This window comes from Gallinula chloropus, assembly GCF_964237585.1.
Source record: "Gallinula chloropus genome assembly, chromosome: 12".
NCBI lineage: Eukaryota > Metazoa > Chordata > Aves > Gruiformes > Rallidae > Gallinula > Gallinula chloropus.
In genome coordinates, this window is record NC_140097.1 from 11894672 (window position 1) to 11917575 (window position 22904).

At 36.3% G+C, this 22904-nt stretch overlaps 1 protein-coding gene across 5 annotated transcripts in view; it reads left to right on the forward strand.

Moving 5' to 3' along the window:
* Nucleotides 1-22904, forward strand: part of SLMAP (sarcolemma associated protein) — a gene marked incomplete at its 5' end in the record, with an annotated part of 80577 nt that overhangs the window by 42511 nt on the left and 15162 nt on the right. For 3 of the 5 annotated variants that reach the window (XM_084269636.1, XM_084269639.1, XM_084269637.1), the window contains 9 exons: nucleotides 1571-1666; nucleotides 1951-2022; nucleotides 2885-3025; nucleotides 4631-4768; nucleotides 6171-6339; nucleotides 6426-6476; nucleotides 17302-17358; nucleotides 20716-20796; nucleotides 21062-21121. In XM_084269636.1, the coding sequence (XP_084125762.1) occupies nucleotides 1571-1666; nucleotides 1951-2022; nucleotides 2885-3025; nucleotides 4631-4768; nucleotides 6171-6339; nucleotides 6426-6476; nucleotides 17302-17358; nucleotides 20716-20796; nucleotides 21062-21121 (865 nt within the window). Of the gene's footprint in view, nucleotides 1-1570; nucleotides 1667-1950; nucleotides 2023-2884; nucleotides 3026-4630; nucleotides 4769-6170; nucleotides 6340-6425; nucleotides 6477-7035; nucleotides 7087-17301; nucleotides 17359-20715; nucleotides 20797-21061; nucleotides 21122-22904 lie in introns of all 5 variants that reach the window. The other 2 variants (XM_084269640.1, XM_084269638.1) reach the window with 2 other exon arrangements.

Below are 22904 nucleotides of genomic sequence, written 5' to 3' on the forward strand. Positions count from 1 at the left end.
TTGTCAGTGTTTAGCCAAGTATTTAATCTTTGTTCAAAACACACATGTTATGCTCTGAGTATCTTTCTTTGGCTTGAATTTTTTGAACTATAATATGATAAAAATTGAACTACCTGTTGTGTAGTGAAATGTAAAACATTATTGCCCGGAGATGCCCCATCCCTGGAAGCATTCAAGGTTAGACTGGATGGGCCTCTGAGCAACCTGATCTAGTTGAGAATTTCCCTCCTCATAGCAGGGCGGAGTGGACTAGATGACCTTGAAAGGTCCCTTCCAGCACAATCCATTCTGTGATTCTGTGTTGCAGTTTAGCATAGTATAGTTCTGTGTAAACTTTCAGGGTTTTGTATGAGCAGTGTGAACTATGACTTCATAAAAGAAAATGAAAGCTCCCTGGTTTATAGAAGGCTCCCTGAATCCTATATACCTGCTTTTCCTGGTCTTTCTCCTATCCTACGTCGTTGTCCCCAGTTTTCTTTTGCTCCTGGTATTTTTGGCCTCATCCACTGCCGTGGATGGTACTGTGTACACATGTAACAGTTTTGGTAGAACAAGAGTGGTAAACCAGAGGTCATTTCATGGGTTAAAAACTACTTTGTTTCTGTGACTGCAATTTGTTAGTGTGAATGTATCTGTCCCTGTTTTTAATGGAGAGGACAGTGCTGGCAGCTCTTCCTCACTGGTATCACCAGCCTTTCTGTGCTTGCTCCTGTCAGTTTTAATAGGTGTGTTTTTTCTGAAGGTGTTAGGACTGCAAAATGGAAACATGTTAAAAGTGTGGGCTTTTACATATATATATATATATATATATAAATCAGCTTTCTGGAAAAGATGTGAAAACATACTTACTGGTAAATCCTATGTAACTTTAGTTTATGTATAGTTCTGCTCACTTATTTTGCCTTTTTCTTTGGTAATGGCAGTTTTAATTGCTCAGATGGATTCTGAGGTTTTTGAGATGGATTCTAACATTATATACTTGCTGACATAGCAGGAAGCAGCTCAGGCAGATGCTCTTTCTTGGGAGGCCAAATGCATACTCACTCACCAATCTGTTCACACTGTATCCTGGAATTGTTAGTAAGATGCTCTTCTATCTTACTGTCGTCAAACAAAACCAGTATTTATTGCTTGGCATTTTTCTTTTGTGACCTGATTTGAGGATGAACAGCTCATTGCATAGGAGCTGCCAAGCTGCCTTTTGGTGTTTACAGTTTTGTTGCTCAAGTTATTGACGAAAGTCGAAGTGCTTTGAAGACTGGGAAAGAATAACTTGTTGCTGTGTGTACTCAGCATGTGCAACATATGCTTTGAAAATGAAGGGGTTTAGGAATCGGCTTATAGGTGAGGAACTGAGGTTATGGGATAACATTTCCTCATTAAATATCCAAATAAGTGTATGAATGGATAAAATGAAATGGGCTTCTTGTAGCTTTGAATACGTGCTGATGTTGGCTATTCACACTTGCTTTTTTTCCTTGTATGTTGGTATCTTTTTGTTGCTTTTATGTTGCTTCTGTTGTTCTGAGTTGTTCCTGCCGAGCTAACTGGTGCTGTGCTTTCCTCATAGGAAGCCTTACATCGGGAACAAATGTTGGAACAGAAGCTGGCAACCCTTCAGCGACTACTTGCTGTCACGCAAGAGGCTTCAGATACTAGTTGGCAGGTATCTGCAGGCATCCTTTTCCTTTATGGAGTGAAATTTGCAACAGCATATACCTTTTAGCTATTAATTTACAAACAATGGGGGGGGCGAAATAAGAAAAACCTTCCAGCAGTTCTCTTAAACTGTGCAAAAGATAATCTTTAACAAATTTAGTGATCATCTACCAGTTTGAAATTAATTTTGTTGGAGTATTTACAACAAATATTGAAGTTTTTAATGCAGAGCTCTACTGGAACTACGTAAAGCACATTTTAATAGTAAGGTGATGTTTCTTTTTCTGCCAGGCTTTAATAGATGAAGACAGGTTGCTATCAAGATTAGAGGTTATGGGAAATCAATTACAGGCATGCTCAAAGGTAAGTTAATTTAAAGTTGAATGCTAGGAATGATAAAAGATAGCCCTTTAGAAGTGTTTTGAAACCAGTTAGTTGCAGGAAAGCATTTGGAATGTAAACTTTGTGAAATGAGCCTGTGCAGTTTTGATACTCTGAATAGCATGAAAACAGCATTTCCTATATTTCATGGAATGGCTTTAAAGCTAGATAAATGGCTATGTTTCAGCTTCTTTTTAGTGCAAACTGAATTCTTTTGTATGTGCATATAAACATGTATGTACTGAAATGCAGAGAAGGAATTTGTGTCATCAATGAGAAGCAGCCATGCTGTCCCATTTCTTGTGGATATTCTTTTCCAGATAGGAATTTGAAAAGCATTGTCAGTGAGGTGCCTGATTTTTTCAGAGGCAGGGTTACAAGTATGCCCAACCTTAGTTGTTGATTAGGCCACCTATGTGTGCCTTAGATGGATTTTTATTTTGTATTTCAATTTGTATTTTAGACTCCACTACCTGTGTTTTAAAACTCTTTTTGCAGATCCTGTGTGAGGTCTTCCAGGTGGGACTTCATAGCTTTCTGGTTTCCCAGATTGTTGGTGTCCCAGGCTTGATATTGTCTTAGCAATGCCCCAAACCCCCTCATAATTTTCCTGTAATCAAAGCTGATCACAGATTGTGTGCTGTCATACAAACACTTCAGAAAATAACTGGTTTATACCCAGTCACGTCAGGAGTCTTTCATCCCTGATTTGTCCATATTTTCCCATCTACTGGAAGTTGCTAAACCTTTTGGAATAGAACAGGTCTTATCACAACCTAATACATTTAATCAGCAAAATATTAATTTGTGTTCTCTTTCTATCTGAATTACCTTGTGTGTGCAGAATCAAACAGAAGACAGTATACGAAAAGAGCTTATAGCATTGCAAGAAGACAAACACAACTATGAGACAACAGCCAAAGAGTCCCTGAGGCGGGTCCTTCAGGAGAAAATCGAAGTGGTCAGAAAACTGTCAGAAGTGGAGGTATGGAACTTTCATGCCTAGTCTTCTGGAAAGGCTGAGCTAGTTGTAACTGTGGCTACTTAGATCCCTGTTTTATTGCCTGTAATATCCCAGTATTTGATGTATTTATTGTGGCATTTGAAGTATATTAAGTAATAGTAGTGCTGATTTCTCCTATTGGATGGTACTTAGATTGTTAAACAGTTAATGAGCACCTATTCTTTGAACTCCACCTTTTTGTGCCAGATTTCAAAATTCATAAAGCTGTTTTAGAGAATATAATATCTGTGGGAAATGGCATACATCCATTGGAAAAAGTGCTATTAGACCTTGCTTTAACTAAAACATTTATGGAAGCACTTAAGAATGAGCTTTTAAAATTACGAGGTGTTGGACAGTTTCTTCAAATAAGATTTCTCCTCCCTAGAATATCTCTTAGTACTATCTTTTCCTTTATTTCCCCTTGCCCTTATCATTATTTGCTGTGTTCCCTTACGTCAAGAAGTATCATCAGACTTAAGTTAGTTTACAAAATGTCTACCCTCTTCATGCATTTTAGGGAACATGATGGATGTAGTGCAGTGATAAATAACCTCCTGAGATTTCACTTAAGTACACGTTTTGTATTCTATTAGTTTTTGACAGGTTTATTAGTGATTTGAGTTTGTTTACCTCTAGCGCTCTTCTTCCCAATCCTGTACTAAGAGGAGAATCTTGTGGCTTACTATACTTTTCTCCTCTCTACTTTGACTCCTGGGGGAGAAGTATGAATTTAACTTCAGCAAGAGATTTGTTTGAGTGCTTCCTGCCACATATTTTCTCTCCACGCAAGGAGACTCACTGGCTCCTGGTTGAAAGTTGTACTTGAATAACTATTATATAATGTAGCTTTGAATGCACTTTTGTTTAAAGGTGTTTTGGTCTGTTTTGGTGGTGAAGGAGAACTGAGTCAGAGCTTGTTACAAAAAAAAAAAATTGTATGAATGAAGAAACAAATCTTGAGCAATGAGGAGGAAACTATACACCATTTAGTTAAGCTGCTTTAGTTATGCAAACTTCTGGAGCATTCCTTGCCTCCTGAAGGCCCAGTTGCCTCTTAGGTAAGAGGATCTTAATTGAGCTGCCTTTCCACATTACAGAGTTCAGAAAAAGATTAGAACACTTCCTTGGAGCCATTTGGCTTATGTCATGTGTTTAAATGTTCTTTCGCTGGGTGAATGGTATGATGAAACCTATTGATGACATTGAATCATAGAATACTATAAAACTTCCAGTTTATCATAAACCAGAAGAGAATGGTGTAGCTAGATCACATGCTTCAGTTCTTTACTCCTATCAATCACAATTCACTGTACAATATGGTAGGGGTTTTGGGGTTTTTTTTACACGTGCATGAAGCAAATCTTTTATTCACATAATCTGATCTTTAAGTAGAACATTACAGAGGGTTGTATAAATAGTGTGTTTGGCAGGACTTCCTCTGCTTGTTTAGCCTTAATCATTAGGAACAAAGTAGCTAAATATGATTAGTTGCATATACTGTTTGGAAAAAATGGAACAAGTTCAGTGTGTGCTGCTAGACTGTCAGTCTCCATTTCTTTATTGCATGATGACTCTGTCTTACAGCGGAGTTTGAGTAATACAGAAGATGAATGTACTCACCTGAAAGAAATGAATGAGCGGACTCAGGAAGAATTAAGAGAATTAGCCAATAAGTACAACGGAGCTGTAAATGAAATTAAAGATCTTTCTGACAAGCTAAAGGTAATAGCAGAACTTCATCTGACTTCTGATGTGATACTGTAAGACATGGAACAAATAAATACTATTTAGCAGTCGAATATAGGTTAAGAAACTTCTTTTAACAGGAAAATGAAAGATGCACGTCACCTTTTACATACTCTTTTGGTTTACATTTAATATAACCGAATGTATCATCAGTTAAGTAAACTGCTAAAAAGTTTCTTTTCTGTTTGCTTTTGAAAGTTATCTTGTTTTTGGAAATGTGATATATTTTAATACAAAATTACATATGATATAAAACTGTATTTAACTTTCAACTTAAACATCTTACAGTTAATAAGAAAGCCAACTAGAATTAGGAATAAATTTGCATTTCATGTTGTGTCTTTGTGCTGTTATAAACATAACTAGCCTACCTCAGCTTCCAGGGGGAAGGAGCATGCTCTCAGGTCTGTTACTAAACTAAATGTATATAAATATCTAAAAATCCTTTATGCAGGAGAACAAACTAATCACAATATGATAAAGCCTGTTCCCAAAGAGTCTCCAGTCTTTCAGTAGAAGATGTGGAGGAGGAAGGTGGTAGTGTTCTCTTTGTAGTTCTGAGACCGTTGTTGTATTTGTCTTGGATGAGTACTGGAGTTTAAAATTAGGTTTTCTGAGTTGTAGTTCAGCACCTCAGACAAGATTTTCTTCCTAACTTAAAACCTTAAATTGGTTTCCCAGTTATGGGTTCATCACTGGTAATTATTATACACAAAAGGATCGAAATTGAAACTTTACAACGTAGCTTAGAGGGAGGAGAATCTTTGAAACTTATAAAATACAGCAAGGAAAAGGATGTAACTTTCTGTCAGTTCTGTCTGTGTGATGTACATTCAGTTGAGAAGCAGTCTTGGGTTTTGATTATTTAGGATGCTGGAAGACTCATTGTTTTTTAGTCCTTGGGCTCTGGTACTCTTCCTGATGTTCTTTAGGCAAAAAGTTATGGTATTTTGAAATGTTTTATTTCTGTTACTGTACTTGAAGTGAAATCTGTAATCTTTCTGATTAAACTACCCCCTTTTTGTTGACAGTGGGCTGGAACTGGTAAATAAGCTTAAGCTCACACATGTGTGAGTTGTATATTGTTCAGCAACGTGCGTATAGGACTGAGCATATAAAGGAATGGTAGCATTGTAAAAGTACCCTGCGTTCATTTGATACATAATGTTCCTGTAGCATACAAAACAGCATCTGGCCTTTTGCTGTCCTTTGAAGTATTATTCAGTGGAAGAAAAAGATTGTTTGCATTTTCTTTATCTGACCAGCATAGCAAGTTACTTAGGAGCATTTAATGATATAAGTATCGTAAGCCAAGGAAATCTGTTCCTTCATATGTTAATTTTTATTTGGGGATTTCTTTTTACTCTTTCTTGAGCAGGTAGCAGAAGGAAGACAAGAAGAAATCCAACAGAAAGGACTAGCTGAGAAAAAAGAATTGCAGCACAAAATAGATGAAATGGAAGAGAGAGAGCAAGAGCTTCAAGCAAAAATAGAAGCTTTGCAGGCAGATAATGACTTCACCAATGAGCGGCTAACTGCTTTACAAGGTTAGTCACTAGTGGGGAAGAAACTTTTGATTATTTGTTTTTCTTTTAATCTGTGAAATATCTTTTTCTTGGACTTTTGTTTACAGTACGGTTAGAACATCTTCAAGAGAAAACTCTTAAAGAACACAGCAGCTTAGGTAGGTGTGATCAGTTTCTTTTTTCAAGCTGATTTCTAGATTTTCTGTTCAATTACTTTCATTACAATGAACTTGTAGTCTAGGTGTCTGGCAAAGGCAGAATGTGTGACAGTTACCTCAGCCGTGTATCTTCTTGTGTCGTGGAACAACTTGTGGCCACACACGATGTCAGTAGAGGGCACTGCTGTTGTGAGTGTTCAGACTTCTGGGTCCTGGCTCACTTCAATTTAGAGCTCTGTGCCCCCTCAGATCCAAAGTTTTGAAGGTTTCTATATACACACGTACACATATATACACGTATGGAATCTTTAAATGTGTATAAATATGTATTAGGCAGTAATTCCCTGTGTGACAGTAACTTCTTGCACATTTGAACAAACAGGGACGGATCTGTAGTGCAGGAAAACACATTAAATGTGGCCTGCTTTGTTTGACTAGATACTTAAAGGGATGAGATACTGTGAAATGCATCTGGCTTTTCATACTGCTGTTTTTATAAAGAAACAAAACCCAAACCATTTTGCTTGGTTCCAGAAATAATACCCTTTCTTAATCCTAGGCATACAAGTTGATGACTTCATACCTAAAATTAATGGGAGCACAGAGAAAGGTAGTGTATCTTAAGGCTACCTTTTGTCTTATGGTTCATGTTTGAAGTTAAACAAACTCAAAATGTTCTCTGAAGTTTTACTTTGAATAATATTCTCTTTAAAAATGCAATTGAATTTGTCCACTCATCTGACCAGCATGTTTTTGCTTAGACATTCAGCCTAGGTGTTTTCAGAAAGTTCTGTCACATGTAATGAGCCAACTTGGAAATCATCTTTTTGCTTTTTTTTTTTTTTTCTTCCTTTTTTGGGGCTCTCACTGGAATCAGTAGGAGTTTACTGAATGGTGTCAGGCTTGTGACACAAGAAAGTGGAAAACTCATTGACTTTTTTCATCTTAATTTTATTTTCCCTTGCAACACAGACAAGTAACATTTTTTTAGTAAATTGGGTATGGTAAGTAAAGTCATCAAAATGTATTTTTCCCTAACTATAATGTATGAAAAATGTGAGAATACAAAATATATAAATAGTGGAAATTAACTTAGTGGCTTTATGTAAAACAGGAATGAATTACCGATTGAACTGACAGATGGGTGTTTTTTAAAATGATCAATTAGTTAAAGCTAAGTATTTTAACTGATGTGTCTTAACAAACACTTGAAATATTTTGCAATGAAGTTGTCTGAAAAGACTATGCTCCATATCACATGAAGCCAAGATTATTTTAATTATAATTCTGAATTCACTGAATTATTCCATTGGCTAAGGAATATTTAACTATTTACATGACTTTTAAATTTCAGCCATGGTGTAGCTTTCTTCAGTGTTTTCCAGATCTTGCCTATAGATAGTGAAAGCTCTAAGGAATATGGTGATAATATTAGTTGGAAGATACTACAGAAGTCCAAGTTTTAACTAATATTCACAGTGATTTGGAAACACATTCTTTAAACTCTAACTCTTAGCTTTTTAATTTTTTGTTTTGTTTTATAAATGAAAATCTTCTTAGGGAGACAAAAAGCAAAATACAAGTTCTTAATCGTGGTATAACCTCATGTCCCTTTATTAATTGGAGCAGGAGGAGACATCTGTTAAACACTGGCAGGAATGGTAAAAAACCCTCCCCTTAATCTAAATACTAGTTACCCCTCAGTGCCTTTTAGGCACTCAGCTGCGATGCATGATGAGATTAGCAAGATGAAAACTTAATGTCTGTTCCCAGTTTTCTGGTTTTAGGTAGATCAATCCATATTGCTGATGCATATTTTTAAGTTGGTAGTACTCTTAATGCTTGATAGAGTGGTTAAGAAATAAATTTGCTTTAATTGGGGTTCTTTTTAATCTTCCACCCCAAAAAGTAGTTATCATCTTTACAAAGCAAAACTGTATAGGGGGATTATTTTTTTTTCTTCTAGTCATGTAAACCATAAACAGACTTTGAAAGCTATATTGTTGGAGGTTCTTAGAAAAACATGCAATACTGTGAACAAAAGCATCCTACAACTAAAGTGACACGCTTAGTAAAAACTTTCAAGCTTTGAGTGCAAATCCATCTTGATTTAGAGAACTAATTGACATCGCACTAAATATTTTCTTTAACAAACACTTTTGGGTTTGGTTGTTTTAAATTTGTTGGCAGGAATATGTTAATTTTTAAAATACTGATACCTCTTATCAGTCTTGAGTTTAAAAATGGTTTGAAATATTATTTCAGATTTCAATTAATGGTTACCTGATTCTAGCAAATATCGTTGTATCATTGATACTCACTTTTTCCTGATAGTTGAAGAAAACCATTTTTGACCTATTTTGGTTTGCATAAGAGTTTAGATGCCATTTGGATACATACATGAAAATACAGATTCCTTTATCCTATGAGTGACAGTAGAACTTGTGCTTAAAGATGGAAATTTTAGGAAGATGTCTGCCAATTTCTTTTTCTTACTGAATGTAGAGATAATGTAACTGCTTGTTCAAGTTGTCAGTCTGTGTTTTAATACAGTCTATCACCTTTTTCTATCAGGCATCTACCAAACCATTTCATTATTCTATATTTTAGCGTTTTTTTTCCATATTTTCCATTATTTTCCCTGCTATACCACATTCTTCTGCGTCTCTGTTACACATGGTCCATCCACATTTCTCTGGCCTCTTAGAGCTTGCTGGCCTGTGTTCTCTTCATGACAGTCTGTGCTGTTCTCTATCTTCCTGTCCTTTACCTAGCTTTCATATAATGACAGATGGACAGTCATTTTCTGTGCCAGATTTTAGATTTTGTTCTCTTTTTAAAGCAGTAGGAGGCAGTTACAGTTTCATTTGTTGGGGTTTTTTTTGCTGAGTAGTCTTGCGTTATTTTAGAACAGGTAAGAATTTAGGGGTTATAATGTAGATTCAGCAACTTTGGCAGTAAACAGAGGTTGTAACTATTTTGCATAAGGGAAAAACTTCACAGTTGAGGGCAGAAGTCAGAAATTCAATTATTTTGGGGGGGGTGCTAAATAGCCTGCAAGGGTGTTAAAAAAAGTTTCCTCTGTAAACAGAGGTATGCATACTTCTCCCCATCAGAGGAAAATGGTGGCAAAACCATGTAAAATCAGTATGCTTTTTAAGATTCCTTTTGTAGCTTTCAAACCTTCAGGTCAAGTCCTCAAGTTATGCTACTGGCATTCTTACTAGCTGTGGAAGAGTAAAGATTTTACATTCCTATTTTCTGCAGCTGTTCGTAACATTATAAGAGCTGTACTTCAAGTAGAGGAACTAAGAACTCAAGTTATAGTAGGTCTAGAGTGTTTTTATAACAAAGTGTATTAAGATGATGATGTTTAGGCATTCATTTTCTCTCATTGCACTTGCAGAAGTTCTGGTGCAGAAGAGAGAAACTTGCTTATGCATCAAGGCACTTAAAGGTTGTGTTGAGCTGAGTTATTTCAGTAAACGGTGTGTTTCTCAGTGAGTTGCACCACACCAACTTGTATATAAAAAATATTCTTGTATATAAAGAAAGATACAAGAAATTTCTATACAGTCACTTAGAGGACCACATAAAAAGGCTAAAAAATTAATTGTTTAAATATGGAAAATGTTACAGCCATGGTGCTAAAATATCTGTCTTGAGGGTTAGAAAACCTCAAGTTTACTTTTTTAGAGTAACTTTGGGATCTAGTACAGCTTAGTATTGCGTGTTTGATCTTAACAGCTAGGCTTCTGATATCAGCAGCTAATGATTGAAAGATTTGGTTGAAATGTTACGAATTTTTCTGGCTTGTGTGCTAAAATGCTGCTTTTTCAGATTGTTAGTCGAGTTTAAAGGAGTTTTGAGGTTCTTCAGAAAGGATTAGCACCTTTTTACTCAGAGATGCAAGGCTCGGACCATGTGGGTTGCTGAGTGAGGGCACCTGGGAACGACTTGGGTAAAGCTGGAAACTGAGCCTAGTTTTAGGATCTCTATGGTGGAACTGCCCTTCTTTCAAAAACCAAGTGCAGTGGAAACCTGTTTAAAAAGTAAATGTAAAACTTGAGCAACACATGCAAAAAAAAACTATTTCAAGAGTGTATTAGATACGAAGAATAAACACGAAGTCTAAAGGAAAACTTGTTAAACTCCTCTTTTAAAGCAAAGAAAATGCTGAAGAATATAGGTTAAATACATCTTTTTTATTTATTGAGTGCTTGGACTTGGTATGTGCAGTTATCCATGTCTTAGTATTAATTAACAAATAGGAGAAACTAGAGATAGCAGTACTATGGAGTTGCACGTTTCGGTAGCGTCATATGTATTCTAAATTTATTGTGATTTAAATATCACTTCTGTGCATTAATTTTGTTGCCAAAATTGTCAAGTTGTCATTGGAAATTTAGTTGAAATAACTGGTCCCCACCTGCAGTAACTGGCAAATGCAGAATGATTGGACTTTTAATAATTGAGTCTTATTAAATTTTGTTAAATAAAGTTTGGGATTTTTTTTTAATACCTTCTCTTGTGATAAGGGGCTTTTTATTTTGTTTAAGAGGTGCTATTAGATTTTGGCATTTTAAAGTACCCTTTGCAAATGCAGTTGAAGTACTACTTCTGATCAGTCAAGGTAATCTGTTTTCTCATCACTCAGACATCATTTCAGTTACATGTCTTGTCTGTTTGCATATTAACTCAGATTTCAAAAGTTCACTGTAAATACACAATTACAAATATTGTTAATATATTTTTCAAAGGTTTTTTGTTGCATCAATTTGAAAATTATAAGAAGATGTAAACTGAAGTGTTTCTTTTTTTACTAGAGGACTTTCTTTCAAAGAGTGGAGGGGACTGCACTTTTATTCATCAGTTCATAGAATGTCAGAGTGAGTACAAGAGTGTTCATCACATTTGCTTTGAAAACAACAGAAAACCCAGGAAAGGTGGATAAAAACCAGAGTTTGTCACTACTATTTAATATTTTTGTAGTAGCAGAAATCTTCTAGGCATGGAAATGTGGCATTATGATATTAAGCAGATGCCTGCAGTTGTAAGAGGATATTTGTGCTCTGTAAGAGCACAGAGCATGATGCTGTCCTCTGACCAATAAAAGGGTGGTAATGTTGCCACATGATATTTAAAACTGAATATAATTTTTCACCTATAACAAAGGAAGAGGTTGAAAATCTAATGCTGTCAGTTTAAGCAACCATCACAGTCAGGAGCAGGACAGAGATGCTTTTTCTTCATTTCACATGTTTATAATTCATCTGATAATTAAAGGTCTTACATGTTCTTCAAATTAGTTGTTACAGAAAACAAAAAGGAAAAGAAGGATTTTATTTTTAATGTGGAAATTGCAGAGTGTCTTTGGAGAAAAACAGAACAAATATGCAATACCAGTCTTCAGAAAGATGTGTTATTCTGGGATTTGAAACATGAGTAACAACAGAGCCCAGTCTGTATATCTGTAATTAAAGAAGAACTTCACATGTCAACACTTTTTGTCCACTGGGAGAAAAATACCTTAGGATGGAGAGAGAAAAGTGCTTTTAAACTGCAGAGAAAACTCCTTTGCAGTACTAATAATTGTTTTTTGACTTCAGAGTTTACAGAAATGATGTACCTACAGTTGAGCAGAGAGAAATACTTAAAAGCAGAAATAAAACACTTTAAATTATGCCCAGTGGACTCCGACCTTCTAAATTTCAAGAAGGAAGCATAGCAGACTTGTTTGACTTGACTCCTTGTGATACTGATTGCAGTGTTATAAACTGAATTGCAGTCTACTGCTAATGTTTATCTAACAAAATAAAAACTTCGTTTCTTGGAAAAAAGTTGATTTGTAACAGTGAATGACTGATGGCTGTCTTTTGCCTGGCTGAAGTTTAAAATAATTTTAAATTTTGAGAAGATCTTGTATGAATCATCTTTATTCAGGACATAAAAATGAATTGAAGTTAAATGACTGAATTTTTTTTGTCTCTAGAGTGAAAAATGAAGAGTACTTTGAGTGATGCTCAGATAGAAACTGGTTGCCTGTTTTGCTGTTTGGATGTTAGCTTCACCTCCTTTAGCAAAGCTTGTGTTAGTGTCACCTCTATGGATTGAGTAGCGAAAGCAACCACCAGGATCTAGTGAAAGTGTCTGACATGCAGTGGAAGTAGTAATAAGAGTCAAAGGTAGATGTTCTTATGCCTCCCCTTTCTTGAGAGATTGAAAGCTAAAGGTACTGTAAGGCCTTGACTGCCTCTCTGTAAAGAATGAATCTGAGTTCAAAGAGTTCAGAATTCTGCATTTTTGTGACAGTATAAATATTTTACTGTCCAGCCATGTCCAAAAAATATTCCAAGTCAGCAGCACATGGACTGATAGTTTGCCTTTCCCAAACTCAAACGCATTCAGTCAAGCCCCACAAAACCATGAGGTTAAACTACAAGCTACAGGATCTGTTATTTTAATTTTGTGTGTAAGTGCTATCCTTCAGTCATCTGCCCATTTGCCCTCTGCTGCAGTCAAGGTTGGGAGCTATTGGGGAAAAAAAATTATGGTTTCAGAGATTTCTAGGGACTGAAGCTTTAAGACATGCAGCAAAGAAGTTTTGAAAAATATCACAAAGATTGGAAGGAAGAAGAACTAATAATAGAAGCAGAGGGATCAAAACTATAGTATCACAAACAATAAAGGAAATCTAAAAAGAAAGGAGAATTGAGCTAACCTTTCAGTTTGTCTAGAAGACAAGATTCTGACTTGTGCTGGGACAGCAGGAAGGTGATTGTGCCCATAGTTCTGGGGAAGAAGGACATAAGGAAATGAGGAAAGCACAAGCAGAGAAATGAGGAAAAACACCTTCAGTCAAGGAAGTGAACTACGTAAGATACCATAAGAAGTAGAATTAGATGATTAAGCAATCTAGTGTTCTGTACAGGCATTTGCTGTACAGGTATAAGGCAACTGAAAGTGCTCATGAGTGAAAAGCACTCAAAACCTCTCCGGATACAAACAGTGAAGCTTTGAATGCTTACCTGGGTAGTGTTGTTTGTAACATCTGCCTTCTGTAGGGGTTTTTTATACTTTTTTGTTTTGTTGTTGTGGTTTCTTTTGTTTTGGGGGTGCTTTTTTTGGTGTTTTGTGTTGGGCTTTTTATTAAAGCAGAATAGGGCTCATGATCGAAATCATCCAGAGTAACCTGCCCTTACTACCTGTCTGCAGCATCTGTAGAATGTTATCTAGCTCTGAATGATCTGGGAAGGCTGTTACTTTCTGATCATTGCATCCAATTTGCTTGTAGCTCATTTCATAACCGTCTTGTTTTTAGCAACCACTGGTGAAAACTGGTGACATCAGCAACAAAAGTCATGGGGCTGCTTTTTCGCTAGTAAATGATAAGAGTAGTTACCAGAAATGGTGATGCTGTATAGATGAGAGAGAGATAAGTGCCCTGCTAGCTTCCTATCTTTCACTCCAATCTAACTTTTCTTTATATGGTCCTTTTTTCCTCGACAGTTGGTGATTTTTTTCACTTACAATTCTAAATGCAAGTCTGGGTTTTTTGACTTGTTAACAAGTTTGTGATTTTTAAATTATTACTTTTTTTAATTTATCTAAAATGACATCGCTTTTGGATGGATCAAATAGCTCTTTTCAACATTTCCATGAATTTATGACCTGCAGGTGGCAAGTGAAGTTAAAGCTGCTTAGTATTGCTTTTCTTCAGATGGCTTGAAATACATGTGCTGGGGGCTGGGTTTTCTTTTGCTGGTCTTCAGAACTGGCCTCCTTTGAAGACTAATTTGGTAGAAAAACATAAATGTCTTGAGGGTGTGTTACTTAAGTCATCATTGTAATGTTAACAGACCTTAACTTTTCTATTACACATAGTGATAGGCATCCTAAATCTAAAACAGAGTTCTTAACTGGAAAAGATTGGAAAATCCTAAAAACCTAAAGGAAAGCTGCCTTTGAACTGCAATCACCAGCAAAAAGAAACATAGACTATCTTGAAGATGAACTCAAAGATTAACTTCAAAGCACATTGTTTCAGTAAAAGTTGTTACTGTTTATTATATTTATCAGTAACACTTGGCTTTTTATTAAGTAGTGACTGGATAGTATGAAAGATAATGATCTGTGCCAGAAATTAAAGCCAGGATCCTGACCCTAATTCAGATTTTTCACAGGCAGAAACGTGCGTCTTGAGTCAGGAAAAAATGTGGAATGATTTATTCTTTTTAAAAGATAATTAATTGAGTTTAAGATAAGCTTTCTAAAATTGTAATGTCACAAGATGTGGAAAACTGAAAGGGGGAAGTTCTAAAGATACAAATTTGCCTGCTTTTACTTTCTGATGTCTGGATTCTGTCATTTTAGTACCTGGGGGGTAAGAGTGCAGAGTAAGATTTTAGTTAGTTTGGTGACATCAGCATCCAAATTTTCTGTTTATCTAAACATACACACTGAAATAAGTTGTATTTGTTGGCTCTGAAACATGCTAATGCGAGTGTTCTGAAAAAACTGAGATGTGCACTTGTGTGTGGTAGCAAGAGCTGTCAGCCACCAAGTGAAAGGTCCTGGCTGTGCCAGCTTTGGCTCTCACTGGGCACAGGGACTTGTGTGTCACTGCTTAAATTCTTTGCTGAAGAAGTATTTTCAAGAAGAAAAAATTTGTACAAATGCTAAAAATCATAGTGGAAATGAGAAAACAGTAAAATTCCATGGAAAGGGAAAAAAAGTGCTGTTTTATTCACAGAAAATAAGAATTCTTACAAGTGTGAAGAGCTGCTTTCAAGGTTTGAATTTGGAAAAAAGTCTGGGGTCAAGAAGACTAAATTCCTTTCATTGTGCTACAGTTAGTCTGGTTTTAACAGGTACTGAATTGTGAACACTCCAAGATCCATCCTTCCATAGTGCTAAGTTTCTTCTGTAAGCTGATTATAGAAGCCTATTTTAAGCCAACAGTCTAGCATAGATGAGGTCTTACCCCTCCGGATCAAGCAGTTGTAGCTACTTGGAGTGTTTGGGGTTTCTGTTCAGCTAGTTTTTTTCAGATGTGGGGGCAGAATTCCCCAGCTACTTTCTTGCTGCTGTCCTTTCCACCCCCTTCCAGCCTCAACCGAGTCGTGGAATAATCACATATGAAGACTTTTTCTTTGGATTGATTTATTTTAAATGGTAGAGGATTCGTGATATCACTCAGGAACTCTTCACTTGTGGCTGCAGTAACTTGATTCCCTCCATGGTGCCTTCCTCAGTTTGGTGCCTTCCTTCAGCTCTGACGAACTCGGATGATGAGTGATCTCCTGCAGTTGCTTGAGACCTGAAACCAATCCTTAAAAACTCAGTGTGCTGCTGCTCAGTGTATTTCTGACACAGTATTAGTAAAAGGTTACCAGAGCGCGGGACAGTATTTGTAGACAAAAGCAGATGGAGGAACTAGCTGTTAGATTGGTTTGGCTGGGGGGGCAGGATAAACCTCTGGCCATGCAAACCCCCCTTTAGACCTCATGGGTGTTGTTGGAAAGCTTGTCTACTGTCTAGGGCTGAAAGAGAAATCTCCCTGCAAATGTCCTGCATCTGTCCTCACGCTGTCATGGTTACAGCAACGTGCCATTGGAGGAGCAGAGGTTTAATCTCCAGAGCTACTTGAAGCTGGAGATGCTGAGTGAAGTTCACTATGATTATTTTTATTTTTTTTAATTACAATTTTGAAATATATTTGCTGTCACCCAGCTTCCTTAATCTGAACTCTCCTGTATGTGGTGTTTGTCCAGTCTTCTCTGCTTCCCAGTTCCATTAACAGCACATGGGGTAACCAGCAGACTGGGTTCCCTGCTGGGTTGTCAGGGATCTATCTGACAGGGAGAGCAGAGAGTGGAGGCAGAGGCAGCTTCAACTCTAGTGTTTCAGTGGCTGTTAAAAGCTTTCAGCATTGTCTAAATGGCAAGATCTACTGCATAGAAATTGATTATGTGAACTGCAAGATAGATGAGCCTTGGTAACTTCACATGTTGGCATTGTTAGGCAGTTCAGCAATTTAAAATCATTATATCTTCTCTGAAAAGGAAATTAATTAGTGGCTCAGTAGTTCTTTTAGTGTCTTTAATCCAAACCTTTTCTTCCCTTGTCCTTCCTGTTTGCCTTCATGTCCTAGCTGGAGTCAGGATGAAGTTAGCAGTGTAATTTCAAATTCTGTGGTTTAGGTTTTGATGCACCTGACAAACATGAATAGACTTCCCTGTCAATGCTGTATATAAATTCAGGGTTTGTGAACCTGAATGTGGTGCTTGGGAAGTTTGTGTAGCTCTCTGAAAGCTTTAAGCTAAGAAAGGCAATTTCTGTGTAACTTTCATAGTCACTGTTAAAGCAGCTGCAATGTGGGGGTGACTTCTCAGTCGCTGATTCACTGTGGTGTATTTCTAGATTTTTTCAGTGTCTCATGGGTATCTGTTTCAGGCTACCAGCTCTTAGAATTCCTTTTTTATAACTATAACTTGAGAAATGTATTTATTTATTTATTGCTCACAGTAAAATTTAAAAAAAAATTATAATTAATTTCTCTAACTTCTCATTAGTGAACTGAAGCATTAATGATGTAAGCTAATAAATTGCAGAAGAAATAATTATGCACTTTACCACAAAGTTCCAGTAGGCTTGTGTGCTCTGTTTCATTATTCCCTGTCAGAAAAAAGTTTTTGTTCAAGCCTCAGTAGGAAGTAATATTATCAGCTTTTAATTTGGTCATGGAATGTAGTCTACGTAGATGTGTGCACGGAAAAGCTTGCTTAATTTGAGCTTGGAAAGTAACACTTATTTTGTTTGGCAGACAAGATCATAGATGAAGGACATCTAACCAAAGTGGAAGAAACAAAGCTTTTGAAAGGTTAGACTTCTGGATTATTTAACTGATTTTGAAGCATGTTTTTATGTCACTTCAGTGCATGTTCTGTCTTAAACTACCAGTTTGAGTTTCGTTGAATATTTACTTAAGGGAAAAAAAAGTCCCCAAAGGGGAGGTATATTCTCTACTAACTCTGCTCCAGATACTATCGCAGGGTAAAAAGATATAAAGGAGACAATTTTTGAGGATATAGTGCATGAAATGGGAGTCTAATTTTTGACCGAGTTCTTACCTGAATGTGCTTTTTTTAAAAAAAAAAAAGTAGCAAAAAGTAAATTGATTTAAATCTTTAGTGCCAGCATAAATGTCACCCAGGATTTTTATTTTACTGTAGGACTAAGTAGATACAATGTTTGGCCTCATTTTCAGTGTTTAAAAAAAAGTGTATTTTAATATGACTGTAAATTACACTCTCATAACTTTAACATAACTATTAATCTCCTAAACGTGCTTTTCCCAAGTAAAATATAAATGTGCATTTTTTTTCTTTAATATAAACCAAGTCAAATACAAGGAGCTAATTAGAAAACAATTACCTTGTCAAGGAACAGTCATCCTTATCTTGCAGTGCCAAAACCAGGAATGTTACAAAGCATGTAGATCAGTATTTCCTATCTGTCTAATAATGTAAAATTGTTTGGATTGTAGACTGACTCCACTTTTCTAGCTTTTATTAATGTCTGTACATACTAACTCATTTCTTTACGCTCTGTCCTTTGGCAAAGTGTTACTATAGTAAATAAATGTTAGCTTGTTAGAAGTTCTAGTATTTTAGAGACGTCTCAGTTTATCTTCTCTTACTTTAGTGTATGAAATTGCACCTTTAATTTGTTTCTGTATGTGAGTAAGCTATAGACAACATGCCATATTTGGCAAAAGAATGCATACAATAACTGTAACGTAACACTTGCATGCCAGTTATCTTGCAGAGCCATGAGCTATTTTTGGTGTTTGTTAATGTATTCTAACTCATCAAGTAAGTATGATGTCACCACATTTTGAGATACTTCATCATTTTGGCTATATTTATTCAGCTTAGTTTTATTATGGGAAATAGGGACAACTGCTGAGAAATAATATAGTGCAGGAAAGAGTTTTGTGCTGATGAGACTGGTTCCAGAATAGGAAGCAGGTTTTTAAGCCATTTCTCTCTTTGACTTTGTGCTGTTTCAGAGGTAGAATCTTTCCTTTAGTGCCTAAATCTTGTTGCTTGTTTCAGGGGGAGGAGGACAGGAGGGAGGAAGAAGCTGGTATACCCAGGGGTGGGTGGGAGGGGGAATATGTGAAGGAGGTGGGGAGAGAGAGAATTAATTCAGCGGTTGGAACTTGCACTGTTCCTCCCGTTTCACAGGGAGCAAGAAAGCTGTGATTCTGTGTATGACCAGATATGGTAAAGTTAGTGGGATGCAGATATTGCTCAGCATAGCACTCCTGGATTGGCCGCTAACGTAAACGACATGGGTGAGGCTTTTAGGATATACTTCTCTTAATACTTTAAAAAGAATGTGTTATTTTAGTGATAATTGCAGCCTTCATTGCAGTCTTGTGAGCCTGATTCTATGATAGATCTAAGTGCTTTGTAGTGTAACATCTTTAGATACTGGTTAGAAATGCTATTCCTAAAAAATAGAGAAGTAGTCTTTGTTTTAGCAGAGAACCACCTTGAAACCTCAAGTTTGTAACTACTCCAGTCATAATGAGCTTTGAAATCATGTGAGATAGGTTTGGAATAGCAGCCAGGTCTGAACCCCTAGTGTGCTTCAGGTGTACAGGTGCTTTCCCCTTCTCCCCCCGCAGTGATTTCAGTTACATTAAGATAGGAAGAATCTGGCTCTTGATCAGCTGCTTTGTTTGAGTTTGTCGCCTTCTGTTTGGTGTACTAGTGGATGTTATTCTGGCATGCAGAAATAGAAAACTGTTCCTATTAGATGAAGAAAACTGTTTTTTTTCCTATTAACCTGACTGTGGTTTATCTTGTTCATTTCCCCATGTAAGTGCAAAGGTTTTTTTCATTTTCTGCTTCTTTCATTTTGGGGATGTTTAGTTCTGTTTGTTCTCTCCTCACTTGACAAAGCAATGCATGAAAGCTTTCTCACCACTCCTTTGGTTTTTTACGTGTTTTCATGTATTAACCCTGTTGGTATAACACACTTATTGCTGTACATCTTCCCATGTCCTTGTTCTTTTTTTGGTGCATCTTTAGTAACTATGTGTGAAGAAATTATATGTTTTCATCATGCCTTTCTGCATATATGTGGTAGAATTAAATCTGTATACTGAGAATCATGTAATGATGCCTTTTTAAATATATCTCTCTACCTGGAACTTGAGACCTCTGTTAATCTGTGGGTGGGCAGTGATGTATCAAACCAAGGCTCTGCAGAGTCAGCAGGAAAAGACTTTGGTATATATAACCTCACCTACATGCTGATTCCTCGCTGACAAAGTTACTGGTTTGCCCACACTAGATGTGTTATGCCTTTGTTTAATGGATTTGTCAGAACTAAACCAGAATGGCTATTTTAAAAGAAATAAAAAATTGTGGTGTCATAAAGAATTTAGATTCTGAGTCAGGGATACTTCCATGTGGGAAACAATGTATTAGTATAATTAAGTCCACTCACCTTTTGAAAATGTCTGGTCTCCCATGAAAAGAAATCCAGAACTGACGAAAAAATCAAACAGAAAACAACTCTGTGGCTTCTCTAAGCTGCTTGTAATAATGTGGCGAGTTGTGTATGAACAGACATTTCATTAAGGTATTCTGTGGTGGAAGGACATGGACTGCCTTCTCTTAATACACTTTGAACTGATTTTTTTTTTTAGAAATTAATGTATTTGTATTGCTGTGATTCTTCACAGGTTCATACCACACATTTTTGTTAACAGTACCATGTATACTAGGCTTGTTGCTATTATTTTATTTGTCCTAAACATTGAAGCACAATTTTATTCTTCACAACAGTTTCTTTCTGACGTGTTACAGTATCTGCATTGTCCTGGTTTTCTTTACTTATTTGTTCCGTGATTGAATCAGCTTTTGCAGAGAGTTCCAACTGGCAAGAATACAGCTTTAACAAAAGTTCAAGCTGTTCATGAAGCAGTTGCATCCCTTGTTAGATGCTAAGCTGGATTAATGACTGGTGATGCTGAATCCATTTTAACCCAAACTTGCAACGACATAAGCAACCACCAGGTTTTATGCCTTTCTTCAACTATGCTGCTTTCTATTGACATTTAGCAGTAGTTAAATAAATTGCTGTACAGAATCCGATTGAGAGTCTGAGCAGAGCATTTATTGATTGTAAATTGTAATTGGTTTGTCCTTGTCTCTTACAGAGAGTCAAGCAAGAGTCAAAGAATCTGATTTGTCAGATACACTTAGTCCAAGCAAGGAAAAAAGCAGTGACGACACTACAGGTAAGCATTTGACTGAGGATTCTGTAACATCTAATGAGTTGAATTAAATCACTTAATCACAAGCGTTTTCTAAAACAGCAGAGAAGGTGTGTATTGTGCAGAGCCAGATACAAGCTTAGAGCAGTATTGTCTATTTTGTGATTTCATAATTAACTGTTGTAATGTGAGAAGGACGTAAAAGCTTCTCTTTAAGAATGCACATGTGAAAACTGCCTGCAGTCTACCTGCTCTTTGACAGATGTGGGTTATTTGTTCTTTTTTTTAGATGCCCAAATGGATGATCAAGATCTAAATGAACCTATTGCTAAAGTAGCTCTTCTAAAAGGTAAACAAATTTAATTTTGTAACTTTAGATGTATAATTTGTATAGATATCCTTTTGTTTATTTGTTTTCTATCAAATGTGTATTGAAGTGAGTGCTGAAATTCAAATGTTATTATCATGTTAGTATGGAAGAGTTGCATTTAAATACAAATAATGATTTCTTTGGGTGGTGTGATATAAACACATACTTCTATGTATTAGTATACATGTAATTTGTGTTTAAAGCTAGTTTCTGCACTCATCAGCTCTAGGAATTTGTATATTGTAATTTCAAATAGTTTATAAGTACTTTCAGCATACACTTAAGTTAGGGCTAGTAGGTGGGGAGGAGGGATCCTTCCAACACTAACTTGTTTTAAGCATTGCCAGGTTTTACTTGTGTAGTTTCCATCACTGTCAGGAATGCTTCTGTTAGTTTGCACCTGATGGGTTGAAAAGCAAATATAAATCTTACTTCAGTTTGTGAATAAGTAAAACAACCCAACAACCCTATTTGTGTAGACTGGTTTGCTATTGAATTGCATACTGCAATTAACTAAAAGAATTGGAATAACTGTTTTACTCTTTGTGTTATCTGTGGTCCTTCCTATTTTGTTCTTACGAAACCATTAAAAAATACCTGTAGAATGAATCACTTGACCTCATAATCTCTATGGAGAGCCTGTAAACCTGCTGTTTTGTTGGAGGTTTTCTCAGAGAGCTACTTCATATGTCTCACTTTGCCCTAAAAAGGATCTGATTTGCCACAGAGAGATTTTCAAGTGGATTTGCTATGCAGTCAGATAATTAAGGAAGAGTGAGAACGTTTCTGCTCTGGCAGCTGTTTGGAATGCGGAAATGGCTGCTGGAAATGGCAGTGTTCCTTTTGTTTAACTGCTGGAATTCACAAAACAAACTAATGGAACAAGAAAATTACGAGACTTGTAATCACTGTAGTTTCCTCCAAGTGTATTTTCCATCAGTAAACTTTGAGCACATTCAGGATTTGTTTTAACTTTCTGCAAGTCAGAATTTGGCAGAGAGGCAAAGGGGAAAACCTGTCACAGATTAGTAGAGCCAACAAGGTAAATGACTTTATTAGCTAGTAATAATAGCTCCCTGGGTGCTTCTATCTTGACATGCTGTATGTGACTACTTACTGCAAACTTAAAATCAGGAAGATGTTAAACAGGTGGAAAGAAACAATAAGCATTATTGGAAGGTTAATAATTTGTTCTTACCAAGTTCTTTATATTACTGTAGTAACTACAAGACCAATCTGTGCAATCTGAATAAAAAGTGTTTCCAGTCAAGGGTTTGCTGAATAGTGGTAGTTCACATAAAAGATTTAGAGAATCATTAGTGGTCTATTGGTTTAGAAAGTTTGGGAATCATTGCTTTATGTTGCAATAGCCAAGTGTTTTACTTTAAATATGTCTGGTATAGTTTATGTGGCTCTTAGGAAGCTTAAGAAAACTCAGGCTTTTAGTTATTCATCTGACTTCACTTGAGTACCCTGAAAATAGTCACCTGAATAAACTGAGAAATTCTGCAAAATTCTAAGTGTCCTACTGTGAGACTTGGAGAAATACCAGCCTGCTCCTAGATCTTCTTCCACGGGCAGGCACATACAGATAAGGGATCAGTTAAAACCACAGCCAGCATGTGGTTCTGTATCATCTCTGTTTTCACATGTTTGGGAACGATTTGTACAGATCACTTTTTTTTTTTTTGGACAATTTTAAATCTTTGTTAAGGGAGAACTCTGTGTGTATGAAACAAAGTGGTGTTAAGTAAGAACCTTT